Source organism: Narcine bancroftii, chromosome 2 (assembly GCF_036971445.1).
Source record: "Narcine bancroftii isolate sNarBan1 chromosome 2, sNarBan1.hap1, whole genome shotgun sequence".
Taxonomy (NCBI): Eukaryota; Metazoa; Chordata; class Chondrichthyes; order Torpediniformes; family Narcinidae; genus Narcine; species Narcine bancroftii.
The window spans coordinates 16,647,797-16,666,701 of NC_091470.1; the positions used below are offsets into that span (position 1 = coordinate 16,647,797).

Consider the following 18,905-nt stretch of genomic DNA (forward strand, 5'->3'; position numbering starts at 1 on the left):
CAAGGACCCTCACCACCCAGGTCATGCCCTCTTCACTCTGTTACCTTCAGAAGAAACGTACAGGAGCCTGACGACAAGCACCCAGCAGCACAAGGACAGCTTCTTCCCCACGGCCATCTTGGATTGTTCCTTTTCTAGAGAATCTTATAGCACTACAGCGCAGAGACAGGTCCCTTTAGGTCTGTGTTGAACCATTTTCTTTTGCCTAGTCCCACTGACCTGCATCCAGACCATAGCGCTCCATACCACTCCCATCCATGTACCTGTCCAAATTCTTCTTAAATTTAAAATTGAGCCCACCTTTATCACAGAGTTAGAATTTAACATGGAGCTGGGTCACATTTCTGAAGGGTGAGAATTAAACCGTCGCTGCTTTCAGTTCAGCTCATGATTTTACTGCTTATCCTTGAGTCGAAAACCAGAATGAATCACTTGCACCTATATTTATTCCTGACTAAAAAGGTCAGGTTTTTCTTCTTAGACCATAGAACATTACAGCACAGAAGCAGGCCTTTGGCCCTTCTAGTCTGTGCCAGACTACTATTTTCTCTGACCTGCACCCTGACCATAGCCCTCCATACCTCTCCCATCTATGTATCTGTCAAAATTCTTCTTAAAACTTAAAACTGAGCCCACATTCACCACTTCAGCTGGCAGCTCGTTCCATATTCCCACCGCTCTCTGTGTGAAGTGATCTCCCCCCTCATGTTCCCCCTAAACTTTTCCCCTTTCACCCTTAACCCATGTCTCTAGTTTGTATCTCACCCTTCTTTGGCTTGGCTTCGCAGACGAAGATGTCCACGTCAGCTGCAGGCTCATTTGTGGCTGACAAGTCTGATGCGGGACAGGCAGACACGGTTGCAGCGGTTGCAAGGGAAAATTGGTGGGTTGGGGTTGGGTGTTGGGTTTTTCCTCCTTTGTCTTTTGTCAGTGAGGTGGGCTCTGCGGACTTCTTCAAAGGAGGTTGCTGCCCGCCGAACTGTGAGGCGCCAAGATGCACGGTTTGAGGCGATATCAGCCCACTGGTGGTGGTCAATGCGGAAGGCATCAAGAGATTTCTTTAGGCAGTCCTTGTACCTCTTCTTTGGTGCACCTCTGTCACGGTGGCCAGTGGAGAGCTCGCCATATAACACCATCTTGGGAAGGCGATGGTCCTCCATTCTGGAGACGTGACCTACCCAGCGCAGTTGGATCTTCAGCAGCGTGGACCCTCCCTCAGTGGAAAATGTCTACCTACATTTATTCTGTTTATCCCCCTCATAATTTTAAATACCTCCATCAAATCTCCCCTCATTCTTCTATGCTCCAGGGAATAAAGTCTAACCTTTCCCGGTAACTCAGTTCCTGAAGTCCGGGCAACATCCTAGTAAATCTTCTCTGTGCTCTTTCTATCTTATTGATATCTTTTGTGTAGTTAGATGACCGAAACTGCACACAATACTCAAAGTTGGCCTCACCAATGTCTTACACAACTTTACCATAACATACCAGCTCCTGTACTATGAGGCCAATATGCCTATCTACCTGGAATGCCACTTGTATCTGTATTCCCAGATCACTCTGTTCTACCGCACTCCTCAGTTCCCCACCATTCATCGTATACGTCCTTTCTTGGTTTGTCCTTCCAAAATGCATCACTTCACACTTGTCTACATTAAATTCCATTTGCCATTTTCACCCCATTTTTCCAGCTGGTCCAGATTCCTCTGCAAGTTTTGAAAACCTTCTTCGCTGTCCACAACGTCCCCCATCTTGGTGTCATCAGCAAATTTGCTGATCCAATTTACCCCATTATTCTCCAGATCTTTGATATAGATGATAAACAACAGTGGTCCCAGCACCGATCCCTGATGTACACCACTAGTCACAGGCTTCCAGTCTGATATGCAATCACTACTCTCTTGATTCTCCCATCCAGCATTGTCGAATCCAGTTCACTACTTCTTCATGAATACCTAATGTCTGAACTTCCCTGACTAACCTCCTGTATGGGACCTTTGTCAAAGGCCTTACTAAAGTCCATGTAGACAACATCCACATCCTTTCCTTCATCAACTTTCCTGGTAACCTCCTCAGAAAACTCTATATAAGATTGGTTAAACCTGACCTATCACGCACAAAGCCATGTTGACTATCCCTGATTAGTTCCTGGCTATCCAAATAATTATATATCCGATCCTTTAGAACACCTTCCAATAATTTATCTAAGATGTCAGACTCACCAGGCTATAATTTCCAGGGTTACTTCTGGAGCCTTTTTAAAACAACGGAACAATGCGAGCTACCCTACAATCTTACGGCACCACACCCGTGGCTAAGGACATTTTAAATATTTCTGCCAGAGCCCCTGCAAGGTCTCCCTCAAGGTCCAATGGAATATCTTGTCAAACCCTGGGTATTTATCCACCCTTATTTGCTTTAAGACACCAAGCACGTCTTCCTCTTTAATCTGTGTAGGTTCAAAGACCTCACTGCTTGTTCTCCTCACTTCCCACGACTCTGTGCCCGTTTCCTGAGTGAATACTGATGAGAAAAAACATACTCCCCATCTCTTTTGGCTCAATACAAAGTCGACCACTTTTGTCCCTTACTATCCTTTTACTCTTAATATACATGTGGAACCTTTTAGGATTTTTCTTCACATTCTCTGCCAAAATAACCTCATGTCCTTTTTTTAACCCTCTTGATTTCTTTCTTGAGGTTTTTCTTGTATTTTTTATACTCCTCAAGAACTTCATTTTCTCCATGTTGCCTATAACTGTTATACTCTTCCTTCTTCCAAACCAGATCCCCAATAACGCTCAAAAATCAAGATTCTCTACGCTTCCTTACCTTGCTTTTAATTGTGATAGGAACATACAAACTCTGTACTCTCAAAATTTCACTTTTGAAGGTCCTCTACTTACCTCACCTGAAAGCAACTTATCCCAGTCAACGCATTCTCGATCTTTTCTCAGCTCCTCAAAATTAGACTTTCTCCAATTTAGAATCTCAGTCCGAGGCCTAGGCCTACCCTTCTCCATAATTAACTTGAAACTAATGACATGATGGTCACTGGACCCAAAATGTTCCCCTACACATACTCTGTCACTTGTCCTGTCTTTTTCCCTAATAAGAGATCCATTATTGCACTTTCTCCAGTTGGTATTGATTTAGAAAACTTTTCTGAACACGTTTAAGAAACTGCAAGCCATCCAGCCCTTTTACAGTATGGGATTCCCAGTCAATATGTGGAAAGTTAAAGTCTCCTACTGTCACAACCTTCTGTTTCCTGCAGCCGTCTGCCACCTCTCTGCAGATTTGCTCCTCCAATTCTCGCTGACTATTGGGGGGAGGGGTCTACAATACAACGCCATGAATGTGGTCATACCTTTCCTCTTCCTCAGCTCCACCCATATAGCTTCATTAGATGAGCCCTCTGGTCTGTCCTGCCTGAGCACAGCTGTGATATTTTCCCTGACGAACAATGCCACCCCATCTCCCTTTTATTCACCCCCCACTGTTCTATCCTGTCTAAAGCAATGGAAGCCCAGAACATTAAGCTGCCCCTCCTCCAACCAATTTTCACTAATGACCACAATGTCATAATTCCACATGCCAATCCATGCTCTAAGCTCGTCTACCTTTCCTACAACATTCCTCGCATTGAAATAGATGTACCTGAAAACATTTCCACCACACACAACCCTTGACTTCTAACGGGGCATATAATTTTCACATCATCTTTTCCCTCCTCCACTCCTCTGTCTGCTCTGGCCCTCTGATTCTCCTCCGTTTAAACCCACTGGAGCAGCACTAGCAAACCTTCCCACAGGATATTAGTCCCCCTTCCAGTTCAGATGCAAACTGTCCCATCGGAACAGGTCCCACCTTCCCTTGAAGAGAGCCCAATGATCCAAAAGCCTGAAGCCCTCTCTCGATGCCTTTAGATATGTGTTAAGCTGCATTATCCTCCTATTTATAACCTCACTAGCACACGGCTCAGGTAGCAATCCTGAGATCACTAATCCTGGAGGTCTTGTCCTTCAACCTAGCCCCTAGCTCCCTGAACTCTCCCTCACCTTTCCTACCCACATCATTGGTTCCTTCATAGATCATGGAATCTGGCTGCTCACCCTCCTTCCTGAGAATGCCGTGAACTCAATCTAAGATATCCCAGGGAGGCCACATACCAAGATATTTGATCTCTTCACCAGAACCTCTTATCTATCTCCCTAACTATGGAATCCCCTATCACTACAGTTCACCTCTTCTCCTCCCTTCCTTTCTTAGCCACAGGAGCAGACTCCGTGCCAGAGACCCGATCGTTGCGGCTTGTGCCTGGTAGGTGTCCCCTACAACAGTATCCAAAATAGTATACTTGTTATTGAGGGGAATGGCCACAGGGGTGCTCTGCACTGCCTGCCTGTTCCCTTTCCCTCTCCTGACTGTCATCCAGCTACCTTACTCCTGTCTCCTTCGTGTGAGTGTCCCTGTAACTCCTATCTATTACACCCCCTCTGCCTCCTGAAGGATCTGGAGTTCATCCAACTCCAGCTCCAATTCCTTGTCAGGAGCTTCCTCAGAAGTGCCGAAAATCAGGCGGACGTCAGATTAAAAAGATGGGGGTGGGAGGGGGAAAGGCAAACACCTGATTATAAAGGTTGGGGGGGGGTTATAAAGTGGGGCGGGGGGAGGAGCACAGGCCAACAGGAAAGAGACAATAGGTGGATATAAGTGGAGGGTAGAAGCTGAGAGGTGGCAGGAGAGCAGGCAGAGAGCTGAGAAGGGTAGCTCTCAGATAGGAGAAAGAAGGGAAGTGGGGTGGGGAGCTGGAGGAAGGAGACGGAGGGGCAAGAGAAAGAGAGAGATTGGCTGTGGGGAAAGAGTTTAGCTTTGCACCAATACATAAAAATGCTGGAGAAACTCAGCAGGTCAGGCAGTATCCATAGGAAGCAAAGGGTAACCAACGTTTCAGGCCCGGGCCTTTTGACGCCATTGCGTGCAATGTCTCTTTAAGAAGGCACAATTCGGCCCTGTAGAAGCTTTTTCCTGAAGCCAACACAATGAAGGCCGTGCTGACATTGATAGACATTCTGTGCTCTGGAGGCAATCACCAGCTTCCATTCTCCCCGTGGGAGGCTCCCAGTCATAGCAGCAGTTGCAGCGGGGGTCTCTGAACCCAGCTGATAGTCAGTGAGTGGGCTCAGCATCATCGTTACATTTTTATCCGTTGCTGCAGAAGCTGTCCTCGGCATTTCCTTTCAGCCTCTGGGAGGAGGTTATCAGAAAGTCTGTGCTTGAGTAGGAGGATAGATTGTGTGTTATTCCAGCCACAGGGTGGCTGAAAGTGACTGCGCAGCAGGTGAAAACCTCTGGGCCTTTTATTGGTCTCGAGGTGTGTGAAAATAATGGTTTCTGCACAGTCAGGTCCCAAAAACAGCCATGGACGGATGACCAGGAAATCAGACTACACTACATAGAACATTACAGCACAGTTCAGGCCCTTCGGCCCTCCATGATGTGCCGACCAATATAAAAACCAACCTAAGCCTTCCCTCCCTCATAACCGTCTTTTCCTTTCATCCATGTGCCTGTCTAAGAGGCTCTTAAATGCTTCTATTGTTCCTCCACCGCCACCCCTGGCAAGGCATTCCAAGTAGCCACAACTCTCTGTATAAAAAAACTTACCCCTGATGTCTCCCCGAAACTTCCCTCGCTTCACTTTGTACACATGTCCTCTGGGGTTTGCTATTTCTGTCCTGGGAAACAGGTGCCAGATGTCTACCTCTCATAATCTTGTAGACCTCTAATAAGTCACCTTTTATAATTCTTTGCTCCAAAGAGAAAAGTCCCAGCTCTGCTAGCCTTGCCTCATAAGACATATTTTCTAATCCAGGCAACATCCTGGTAAATCTCCTCTGCCCCCTCTCCACAGCTTCTACATCCTTCCTGTAATGAGGTGACCAAAACTGAACACAATATTCTATGTGTGGTCTCACCAGAAATTTGTAGAGCTGCAACATTACCTCCTGGCCCTAATTCAACCCTCCAACTAATGAAGCCCATCGTACCATAGGTCCTGGTACTGCGTACCCAAGTTCGATTGCAACGCCATCTATAAATTTGCTGATCCATGTGCGTGTGCGTGTATGTGGTTACTATGATCTCCATTCTATATTATTTGATGGAGTGTATGAGAAATAGAGCAGAGGACAAAGCACACAGGCTTGAGGTGCTCCAGGGTTGGCAAGGAGTTGGTGTGTAAGTGTTGGTCTGTGTTCAAGTTTATTATCATCCAATTGTATAGTTACAATTGGACAAAACAGCATTGTTGGCCAAATAACTGGAAACGAAGAGTCATAAATATAGAATGGAGATCCAGCATCTGACTGGGTGATGCCAGCAGAACAATCTTGCTCTCGATGTCGCAAAGCTAAGGAGGTGATCGTTGATTTTAAGAAGGAGTCGAAGGGACCTCGAACCTGTCTGCATTGATGGGATGGAGGTGTAGAGTGTTCGTACCTTCATGTACCTGTGAGCCCATGCATCAGAACTCTCCTGGAGCCAACACATAGAGGCTGTGAAGAAGGTACAACCACGCCTCTACTTTCTAAGAAGTTTGAGGAGATTTGGCATGTCGAACGCTCCATCAAATATTGACAGGCGCACTGTGGGAAAAATACTGACTGGCTGCATCACGGCCTGTGCATCATAAAAGCCTCCCATCACCCTGGTCTCAACATCCTCACTGCTACCATCAGACCGAAGGTACAGAAGACCAAAAACTAACATGTTCAGGTTCAAGAACAGTTTCTTTCCAACAGGTATCAGACTCTTGAACCTCCCCTTGTTACACTAACCACAGACTGCCTTATTAACTAATGATAAACAAATACGCCAACACCACAAAACGTCCTGTCTGCATGACGTAATGCCATATTTGTCTTGCACTGTGGTAACTGCGAATATTTACTATATTATCTTTTGCATATATTATGTTTTAATTTTGATTAAGTATATATTGTTGTATTTTAAACAAAATTGGCTGGTGCACACACACACACACACACACACACACACACACACACACACACACACACACACACACACACACACACACACACACACACACACACACACACACACACACACACATATATAAAAAGCTTTCCCTCACATTGTCCAGCTGGGAAGTTAAACAGAGCCATCCCCTTTGGTCTCCCCTCCAACTCGCTTCTCAAGAGAGGTCGAGCTACCCTATGCCTGGTGTCGATACTACCCTCAGTCAAAGATGCCCTGGAAATTGGAATTCACTCCATTACAGGATTATGTATATTTTAATTTTTAACATGGTAGAAGGCCCTTCCAAACTCCAAAATCTGTGCCACCCAATTACAGCCCAATTAATCTACCAGCCCTGTATGTATTTGGAACGTGGGAGGAAACCTCGGCAACCGGAGAAAGTCCACACAGGTCACAGGAGAACGTTAAAACACACGACAGACAATTCCAGATTTGATCCTGGGTCAACTCAACGTTTTGAATATTTCCCTGACTATAAATAGTTCAGCAAAGTTCTGCAAAGGGACCTCCAAGGAGCCACAGATATCGAAGGATTTTGAAAAAAGTGGAGTGAGATTTTTTTTTTAACAAAAGCTGAATCGATCCTTTGTGCTTGTGAGAGAGGCTTTGCAGAAAACAATATGTTATTTTTATCGCCACAACTCCCACATCTCGTTCCAACACGCAGCTTGAGCCCGAGATACTGTGACTCTTGTGACATTCCTTCAACATGTTATAGCACTTCAAGTCGCAATTTTGGATCTGCAGTGACATTTAATGCCTTCTAAATTTAAATTTAGATATACAGCATGGTAACAGGCCCTTCCGGCCCACAAGCCCATGCTGCCCCAAAGCATCAACCAAACAACAATCCCCATATGTTTTTAAAGGGAGGGAGAAATCCGGATCACCCGGAGTAAATCCACATGGACATGGACACCTAACTAGATAGATTCGAACCCAGGTTTGCTGGACACTGTAATTCCGTTGCATGAACCGCTATGATAACTGAGAAGCAAATGCTAGGTGAACATGACTCTAACTGTAGCCGTGAAAATTAACAAAAGACTTAAGAGTTTTAGTTTAATTTGAATTTAGACCTACAGTGCGGTAACAGGCCCCTTTGGCCCACGAGCCTGTGCCTTGTGTGACAGATTAACCTACCAACCCTGTGCATCTTTGGAATGTGGGAGTGAACCAGAGCACCCAGAGGAAACCCCCATTGGCATGGGCAGAATGTAGAAACTCCTTCAGACAGCAGCAGATTCCAATCTGAGTCACTGGTACTGTAATAGCATCGTGCTAACCGCTGCCCTCACCGTGGGAGAGTTGGCACGAAATGAGGGAGGCAACCCTTTTGAGATGCCTTCAAGGTTCAGCGAGGGGAACTGCCGAATTGATGCACCATCAGTAACTCCAAAAGACTGAAGTTGAGTGAACTGATCGGCTTTTATTAGCTTTAGAATAAAAGCACATCTAGACTGTTCGATTGCTCTGCATTGGGCAGGGAGCTGCGGAACATTCTGGAGCCTGTGAGAGGAGCCACAGGCACAGCCGGCCAATGGGTGTGCTCAAACAGACAAACATATACAAGGATAATCTCTGATCAGTGGCGCTCCATGGGGGAGAGCTTCAACCAGTCTCCGTACGGTGGGTAAAGAAGCAACATCTACTCTCCTGCTGGCAGTACAGGGAACGAAAGGGGCACGTACGACAGGGTGGACAATGTTTCTGTGACGGGTTAGAAAGCTGTGGGTCCTGCTCCCGCTCCAAGCATGATAACTGCAAAGTGCAAGCTAGTGCGGTGCTGAGGGGGTGCTGCACTCCCGGGCTCTCGACTGGGCGAGATGTGAACATAAGGACTTTCCGCCCCTTTGCATGGACGTAAACTGACAGGTACATGGACAAAAAAAAGTCAAGGCACATGGGCCAAGCACAGGCAAATGGGACTCGCTAAGATCGGCATCTTGGTTGGATATACATGAGATGGGCTGAAGGGCCTGTTTCCTTGCAGGATGGCTCTGCTTTTGAACCAGAGCCGGGGGATTCACCTCAATGCCTTGTAAACATTAATAACTCAATCAATCATAGTGCCTGGATAAGGGTGGTGGGATCAGACTAGAGTTGAAGATCAGCAATCTAGAGAGTACCAGCGACAAGGGTTCGAATGTGGTGCTGTCTGTAAGGAGTTCATATGTTCACCCTGTGTCTGCGTGGGTTTTCCACAGTGTTCTGGTTTTCTCCCACCTTCCAAAAAGTACAGGAGTGTAGATTAATTTCAGTATAATTGGGTGGCATGAGCTTAAATGGCTGGAATCGTCTTCTACCGTGCTGTACATGAAAGAAAAAGAACTAGGTGTCTCCAGTTAGGTTGCTCCAGTATGGTTACAACACTGGTATCTGCCCAACAATGTGGACAGTTGCCCAAGTGTGCTCTGTTACCATGAAGCAGGAGGAATCTAATTACTGCCTAAATCAATCAACTCTCAGTCACCAGCAGTTGTCACCAGCAGTAGTACCAATGGGCACTGACTCATCAGTGGCCAGACATGGTTTCACCAGGAGATCCAGCATAGACCCAATGGGCCCAGTAGCCTCTGCTTCAAGGATATAACAGAAGGATCTAGAAGTGGTTCAAGAGGGACATTCACCACCCAAGGGCATTGAGAGACAGCTTGGAAATGTTGACTTTTATATCAGGGCGCACATCCCAAATAAACCTTGCTCTGATACAACTGTTGGCTCATCTGGTCATTATCGCCTTGCCCGGCGACGTGAGAGGTTGCTCTGCGTCAAGTCAGAATGTGGAGGGGTGTTACAACATCGTGGGCTGAAGGGCCTGCTCTGTGCTGTAACCTTTCACTTTCTAAAGGACTTTGGGAAGAGCCGTGTTCACGAAGATCACCACGGAAATGGAAGAAGATCTTGGCAGCCCAACCAATGCCAATCCTGATGCCCTGTGCTCGCTGGTCATGTCAGCAATACTTCCAGTCAGTCAAACAGGTGTAGATGGGAACATTATGGCCTCAAACTTCAGGAGTTCCTTCTATTAAATCATATCTCTCAACAAGGCCAAGTAGATTTACTTAATACAATTATTCTCCCCATTTGATCACCATTCAGAATCATTAAACAGTTAGTCTCACACGTTAATGGTATCACATACCCAGAATTTACAAAACCATTCGGCACAGAGTTCTACATTGGCGTTAATACTCCACATGAGCTGCCTTTCATCTCAGCCTGAAGGCTTATCCTTCTTTCCCTCTCAAGTTTCCCTATATTGCTCTTAAGTGTATCTCGGACACTTGTCTAAGTTGTTGCCCGGGGTACTGGGTTCTACTTCCCCATCGTCCAAGCCCACTAACTGGGGTCTGGTCTTCCTGTTACACCATCACCATGTCAAAAGCCCTGGGTCCAGCATCACGGGCTCACCTGAAGGGTAGAACTCGTTGACGGCCCAGTTGTCCACCTGGAGGCTGGCGTTTCCCCCGTTCCTGGTGAAGCGGACCAGGTGATAGTTCCCGTCATTCACCACATTGCTGGACTCTGTGATGACAATGTCGTCCGTTCCCACGTTGAAGACGACGCTGATCTTGCCTTGTTCCTGCAAAGACACACAATTGCATCAGCCTGGCTGCTCACAATTTCCATGAGGAATTCAGCACAATTTGCGTAGTGGCTAGCGCAATGCTGCCTCAGCGCCAGCAACTGGGATTCGAATCTGGCGCTGTCTGTAAGGAGTTTGTACGTTCTTCCCATGTCTGTGTGGGTTTCCTCCAGGGCCTCTGGTTTCCTCCTACCCTTCAAAACGTAGCGGGGTTGTGGGTCAATTGGGTAGCATGGGCCAAAAGGGACTATAACTGCTGTATGTCCACATTTAAATGCAAAAAATTTAAATTTTATCTTTAAAGTTAACTCTGAAGTACCTTCTGTGCAGCTTACAGGCTGCTAATCACAAAGATGACACCAGCCTGATGCCTGCCCTCTCTTCCCAAGCCAGACTGGAGAATGTCTCAGCGTGGACAGGGAAGAAATAAGAGTCATTCGATGAGCAGGTTTCCAGAGCTCCATCTAACCTGTAGGAAACCAAGTTCCCCCAACACTAACCACCTGGTCAATGCCATCTGACCGTGGGTGGATCTCACTGTGGTGTCCTCCTTCTGCATCGAGTCACACAGCTCAGCAACAGGCCCTTCGTCACACTGAGACGATTTACAGTATGCGGGGCCCCCTTCTCTTCAATGTCTCTCCCCCCTCCCCAAGATTCTACCATAATTAGCAAACTTGGGCCAGTGCACTAATCCATCATCTTTGGGACATGGGGAAGGGGGGGGTGGGGGGGGGATGGAAACCGGAGCACCTGGATGAAACCCATATGGCCACAGGGAGAACGTACAAACTCCACACCAGCAGCACCAGATTGAACCAGGGCCTCTTCAACGTGAGGCAGCAGCTCTACCAGGCAGACCACTGCGCTACCCACAGTACATTTCCGGTATTACACCAGCGGCTTCAATGCAACTCCAGAACGTGTCGGTCCATCCTGACAGTGGAATGCCATAGCGCAGCACAGTTGGTGGAGCAGTCAGCACCAGCCATTGGGACTGGGATTCGAACCCCACACTGTCTGGAAGGATTTTGTACGTTTTCCCCATGTCTGAGTGGGTTTTTCCCGGTGTCTCCGGTTTCCTCCCACCGTTTTGAAACGTTAATTGGGTGACACGGGCTCATGGGCCAAAATGGCCCGTTACCATGTTGTATGTCTAAAAAACGAAGACATGCTCTTGATCCCTCTCATAAAGAAAGGATCTGAATCAAACTGGAATCAGATGTCATGTGGCTCAAAGTGAACAATGCCAAACACAGCACAAAGCAGATACGATGGAGATCCCCCACTTATCGGCAGTTTTCAAGAAGCAAATAAAGCAGATAACAGGTGTGCAGCACAAAAACTGCAGATGCTGGAAGCACAGAACACGGCTGCACAGAAACAGGCCTTGAGCCCATCTAGATTGTGCTGAACTATAATTCTGGTTAATCGCGCTGCATCCAATCCACAGCCCTCTGTATCCTAACCATCCATAGATCTTAAATTTAATAATCAAGCTCACTTCAGCTCGTTCCACACTCCCACCATCGTGAAGAAGCTCCTCCCGAAAACAGTTCACCTTCCATCCTTAACCCATCCTCTCATTCTTCTCTCACCTCAGCTGCTTGTATTTACTCTAATCTTCATCATTTTGTGTCCCTCTCTCAAATCTCCCCTCATTCTCTGACGGTCCAGGGAACAAAGTATTAACCTGTTGAACCTTTCCCTGTACCTCAGTTCCTCAAGTCCCGACAGCATCCAAGTAAATCTCCTCTGCACTCTTTCAAACTTATCGATATCTTTCCTGTAGTTGGGTGCCTAAAACTGCACACAAGAGCTCCAATCATGGAGTTCCACACAAAGTGCTGGAGAGACTGAGCGGGTCAGGCAGCATCCACAGAAGGCAGCAGACGGTCAACGTTTCGGGCCAAAACCCTTCATGAGGACCAGCAGCAAGAAAGAGGGCAGAAGGCCATATAGACAGATGGGGGTGGAGTACAAGCTGGCAGATGACTGGTAAATACAGGTGGGTGGGGGAAGGAGGTTGGTGAGAGAAGGAGGGAAGAAATTGGAAAAAAAAACACTGAGAAGCTTGGACATGACAGAGGAAGAGAGAAAGAGAGAGAGAGAGAGAGAGAGAGAGAGAGAGAGAGAGAGAGAGAGAGCGAGTTAGGGAGGGGACAGTAGATCATGGAAGAGGGGAGGTATCTGGAGATTGAAGAAGTCAGTGTTGATGCTGTCTAGTTGGAGACTGTCCAGACAGAGTGTAAGATCTTGTTTTCTAATTTTCCAGTGGCCTCGACGGCAGTGCAGTAGGCCATGAACAAACATGTTAGTGTGGCAACTGGAAGTGGCTGGCCACCTGGATATTACGGTGGAAGGAGCAAACCGATTCGCCAATCTGCATTTAGTCTCTTCAAGGTAGAAGAGGCCGCATTGCGAGTACCAGATGCATTAAGTAACCCCGACAAGTTCGCTGGTGAAGCCCTTCCACTCAACTTGTCGACACTGACCATGTTGTCTCTCCAAGCCAGTCCCATTTGCCTACATTGACCCATATGCCTCTGAGCCTTTCCTATCTGTGTATCCCCAATTCTACCTCTGGCAACTCATTCCATACACCCACCACCCTCTGTGTGAAGAATGTGCCCCCTGTGTTCCATTTAGATCCCATTTTCATCTGTGCCCTCCTGTTTTGATTGCCCGAGCTGGGAAAAAAGTCGGCAACGATTTAAATTGCCGAGAATCACTCGGGAAGATTGTCAACGGGGTGGGGAGCCTGTGTGTCGATATCCCAATACCAGCTGAGTGTTGCAGTTTCATTACTTATCATCCACTGCTCCCCCCCCCACCCACCCCCACTCAGTATGTTGGATCACCTCCACCAATTAAAAAGAGCCGAGACTGGTTGGGGGAAGGGGGAGGGAAGAGTGGGATTTTTAACTCTATACCAGGAAAGTGATGTGGATGTGTGGAAGGTTCACTTCCCTCTGAGTTCCATGTTGAATGGTAATAGTACACCAATCATGACTGTTTACTGAGTGGGACCTGGTTTAGATGAAAACTGCTTCCTGCTGTTAACCAATTGGATGAATCTTGATGATTCCTTTCATCGCCCTTCTCCAATACCACAATTCTATTCATCAATGAAAATTAAAGTGCAACACCATTCTCCTAAGGCTTCAACAATGTGCCCTCCGGGTTCCACTGGCAGGAGAGATTAATCTGGGACAACCCTGAATGCGCGGCATCGGGGCAGGAGATAGGATGTATCTGGGCAGATCCATGGCAAATGCACTACAATGTGGATAAATGTGAGGTTATCCACTTTGGTAATACAAACCGGAGGGCAGATTACTATTTGAATGGCAATAGATTAAGAGATGGGGAAGTGCAGAGAGACCAGTCTCTGAAGGCGAGCATGCAGGTACAGCAGGCAGTTAAAAAGGCAAATGGTAGGTTGGCCTTCATATCAAGAGGGTTTGAGTCTAGGAACAAGGATACCTTACTGCAGCTGTACAGGGCCTTGGTGAGACCCCACCTGGAGTATTGTGTGCAGTTTTGGTCACCTGATCTAAGGAAGGATGTTCTTGCAATGGAGGGAGTGCAGAGGCGATTCACCAGGCTGATACATGGAATGGCAGGAATGACTTATGAGGAAAAATTGCGCAAATTGGGATTGTACTCGCTGGAGTTTAGAAGATTGAGAGGGGATCTCATAGAGACCTATAAAATTCTGGCAGGACTGGACAGAATGAATGCGGATGGGATGTTTCCAAGGATGGGAAAATCCAGAACCCGGGGCCATGGTTTGAGGATAATAGGCAAACCATTTAGGACCGAGATGAGGAGGAATTTCTTGACCCAGAGGGTGGTGAATCTGTGGAATTCATTGCCACAGAGAGGAGTAGAGGCAGGTTCATTAAATCTATTTAAGAGGGAATTAGATCTATTTCTTCAGTATAAGTGTAATAAAGGTTACGGAGAGAAGGCGGGGACGGGGTACTGAACTTTAAGATCAGCCATGATCTCGTTGAATGGCGGAGCAGGCTCGAAGGGTCGAATGACCTACTCCTGCTCCCATCTTCTATGTTTCTATGAACAGAACCTATCCCCCCGGGGAATGAGTCCAACAAGTCTAGTGGAGCCTTCTCAGAAGATGGCCTGTTAGGCGGACGCAAGACCTGAGAAGATTTAGATTAATTGCAAGCCCTGAGGAATCCTCACATCGCTGTAATCTCAGACGGGATAATAAATGGTGAAAGGCACTTAGGTCCTCATTGATTTTAAAAATCTGAAGTCCATAACGCCTACATCGTCTACATCAGCACCTTCAGTGGGCGGAGCAAATAAAGTCAGTTTGGTGCAGACCACTTCCATACTCAGGATCTTCCTTTTATCTAACAATTAGTGTCTGCTCTATCACCTACGGCTCCTAGAACGCTTCCACCAGCGTTGTCTCCGCTCCATCCTCAACATTCACTGGAGCGCTTTCATCCCTAACGTCGAGGTACTCGAGATGGCAGAGGTCGACAGCATCGAGTCCACGCTGCTGAAGATCCAGCTGCGCTGGATGGGTCACGTCTCCAGAATGGAGGACCATCGCCTTCCCAAGATCGTGTTATATGGTGAGCTCTCCACTGGCCACCGTGACAGAGGTGCACCAAAGAAAAGGTACAAGGACTGCCTAAAGAAATCTCTTGGTGCCTGCCACATTGACCACCACCAGTGGGCTGATAACGCCTCAAACCGTGCATCTTGGCGCCTCACAGTTTGGCGGGCAGCAACCTCCTTTGAAGAAGACCGCAGAGCCCACCTCACTGACAAAAGGCAAAGGAGGAAAAACCCAACACCCAACCCCAACCAACCAATTTTCCCCTGCAACCGCTGCAATCGTGTCTGCCTGTCCCGCATCGGATTTGTCAGCCACAAACGAGCCTGCAGCTGACGTGGACATTTACCCCCTCCATAAATCTTCGTCCGCGAAGCCAAGCCAAAGAAGAGTGTCTGCTCTATGACAAGTCAGTTCTTTGTTTGAGGTAATAAAGTTTGGGGGGAGTCTATCGATTGCATTGAGCCTTGGCCCGCTCTTTTCTTAAAAGGCTCTGTAACTCCTCATCCCTTATCCCAAAGCACATCACAGCTGGCCAGAAAGGCTGGGAAGGCAGCATTGAGGAGGTGTGGTCTGGACCTTAGCAGCCCCAAAGGGAAAGGTTGCTGAGTTTAACTGCAGATCCCCTTCCGATATTTCCATAAGACCCAAAGAAATAGAAGCAGAAATAGGCTATTCAGCCCATCAAGTCCGCCTTGCTACTTAATCCCATGCTAATTTGCTCTTTTGCTTCTCTTTCTCTGACTGTAAGAGGCACCTGGCAATTTCTGCTGATGGAGAATCTATCTGCCTTATGGCAGACTAAAGGCAATTTTGTGTAATATAGCACTGTTTTAATTACATGGCAATAAAAGAATCTTGAAACTTGAATCTTAATCAAGAACCTATCAATTTCTGTCTTAAATGTCTAATGACCTGGCCTCCACAACCACCTGTGGCAACAAATCCCACAGATTTACCACCCTCTGGCTGAAGAAATTCTAATGCAGCTCTGTTCTAAGCAGATGCCCTTCAATCCTGAAGTTGAGTCCCCTTGTACTAGACTCTCCCACAATGGGAAACAACCTTTCTATATTTACTCTGTCCATGTCTTTCAATGCACAAAATGTTTCAATGAGATCCCCCGCATTCTCCTAAATTCCAACAAATGCAGTCCAAGAGCTCCTCATATGATAACCCTTTCATTTCCGGAATCAGCCTAATGAACTTCCTTTAAAACTCTTCTTGCGATCAGTTTGTCGCCTGGTCAGGGACTGAATAATATTTCCAGTCAGATCCCTCAGTTTGTTTTCCCACTGATGTCTGTTGTAAGGTAGGCCTTGAGTGGTGGGCGTGATAGACGACCTCCTGCTGTATGCGCAGGCCATGGAGAGGTGGAGGGGGTATTTAGTATTGAATTAAATAAATAGCCATCTCCCACTTCCATGCTGCTTAAAATGGGACATAGCTCTCCTGCTACTCGACGAGCAGTATTCCAATGAGCAGGTCATGAGTAGGCTGGGAGTTAGGTTGGTCTTGAGTCATGGTGATGTCCAGCACAAAAACAGCCCACCAACCCATGCCAAACCTTCTGCCCATTCACACTAACCCCTTTCCCCAGCAGCAAGTCAGTCCCATATCTCATGCCTTGCTTACTTAAGTCCATTGCAAAATAATCACATGCCTTTTACTTTTCGTGGATGCTGCTTGACCTGCTTTCTCCAGCGCTTTGGTGTCAGTTCTCTCTGCTGAAACAGCAGGTGTCCAGCCACTTCCATTCCACACCCCACTGCCTCACTGACGTGTCTATCCATGGCCTCGTGTGCTGCCAAGCTGCCGCCACTCAGAAATTGGAGGAACCAATCTCGGCAGTCTCTAACCAACATCAACTACAATTTCCGTGAACCCCTTCCCCCACTCTCTCTCTTTCCAGCATCCCTCAGTCTCCCTTCCTTCTCCTATCAGGCCCCTGCCCTCTTCCCCATCACCTCTCGGCTTCTTTCTCTCCTACCCTCCAACCTGTACCCACATGTCCTGCTACAAAACCAAATCCAATGCAGTAGGAGACGGCAAAGCTTCATGAACTCAATGTCCGATTTGACCACAGTAACAATGAAGAACCACCATTGTGCACCCCCATCTCCCCTGATGTTCCCTCTCCTGTCCATATCTGGGGATGACATGCGGCCTGCCTTCAGGAGAGAGAATCTGAGGAAAGCATCTGGTCCAGACGGAGTTCCCGGCCAGGTATTAAAAATCTGTGCTGACCAACTCCAAGTAACATCCTTGCCAATGGTGCAGCCCTGAATTCTCAGCAGTCTCTTGCGGCCCTTCATAGAGTCAGAAAACAGGCCCTTTGACTCGATGTCTCTGACAATCCCATCTGCCCTAATTTGGTCCATTTTCCTCTAAACCTTTCTTCACCATGGACATGTCCAAATGTCCTTCAATTCTTACTGTCCTGTTTTGTTTGTCTGTATTTGAATTATGTCAGGTTCTGTGCTTACACGATTTGTACCGAGGTCCGGAGAACATTGGTTTCATCAGGTTGTACTTGTGCAATCAGATGATAATGAACTTGACTGACTCGACCTGACAATTGTACCTGCTTCTACCACCTCCTCTGGCAGCTCGTTCCACATCCCCACTTCCCTCTGCGAAGAACTTGCTTCTTTTAAATCTTTCCTCTCTCACTATAAACCTGTGCCCTCCAGCTTCAGACTCTCCTATCCTGGGAAGAAAGATACTGACTGCTTCTCATGGCCCACGTAATTTTATAAACCTCTTGAAGACCACCTCCTTCAGTCCAAGGGAAATAGCCCCAGCCTATCCAGCGCAAAGCACAAACGTGCTGGTGAACCTGTCGAAGGGCCCAAGGCCCAAAGTTGGTTGCCCTTTGCTTCCTGTGGATGCTGTGTGACCTGCAGAGTTCCTCCAGCCCGCTTGTGTGTTGCACTCGACCCCAGCATCTGCAGCTTTCTTGTTTCTAACCCCAGCCTCTCAAGCTCTCCAGCCCTGGCAATGCCCTTGGGGAACTTTTCCACACTTTCCCCAGCTCAATCATGTCTTTCCTGGGGCAGGTTTCAAGGCCACAGTCTTCCAAGATGAAGGTACAAGTGCTGCCTACTGAACCACAAGCCGCTCTCAGGTTGAATATCTGGGAGAATGCGGCTCTGGAGCCGGCTGCGGGTGTGTGTGAAGTGACATTCAGGTGGCAGCGCTGAAGGCGCTGTTCTGGCACCTGAAAGGTCCACAGCGGGGAGGGGTACCGCGGAGCAAACGCCGGCTCCTGTCGACTGTGGCCATAGTCCCGCCCGCTTTCAGGTGCCTAGGGGGAATGTTTGGAAGCGGAGAATACACCTACCTGAGGAGGGTTGGGTAAGTACTCCTCGGGTCAGGGTTCTCCACTTTCAGGTGGCCTCCCAACAGCCGCACTCAGGTATTTTAGGCGGCTTTGTGTTGGGGTATTCTGGCCACCTGAAAGCGGCTACACCCTAACACTCGTCTGGGGGAATTCACAGGTTGATTTCAAGAATGCATTTCCAGAGGGGAGGAATTAAACATGTTAAAAAGACTATGTCTTGCATGTCTGCTATCTCACAGTGAACCAAACTGAGGCCGATACTTAATTCATGCTCTTTGATAATCTCTGGGTTCCACTCTGAAGCGGATAGTCCA

At 47.4% G+C, this 18,905-nt stretch overlaps 1 protein-coding gene across 28 annotated transcripts in view; it reads right to left on the bottom strand.

Annotated features, from left to right (window-relative positions):
* The window catches only part of LOC138753237 (neurexin-3-like), a 2,173,925-nt gene that overhangs the window by 198,279 nt on the left and 1,956,741 nt on the right, over nt 1-18,905 (bottom strand). For all 28 annotated transcript variants that reach the window (XM_069916009.1, XM_069916007.1, XM_069915992.1 and 25 more), the window contains one exon: nt 10,480-10,651. In XM_069916009.1, the coding sequence (XP_069772110.1) occupies nt 10,480-10,651 (172 nt within the window). The remainder of the gene's footprint in view (nt 1-10,479; nt 10,652-18,905) is intronic.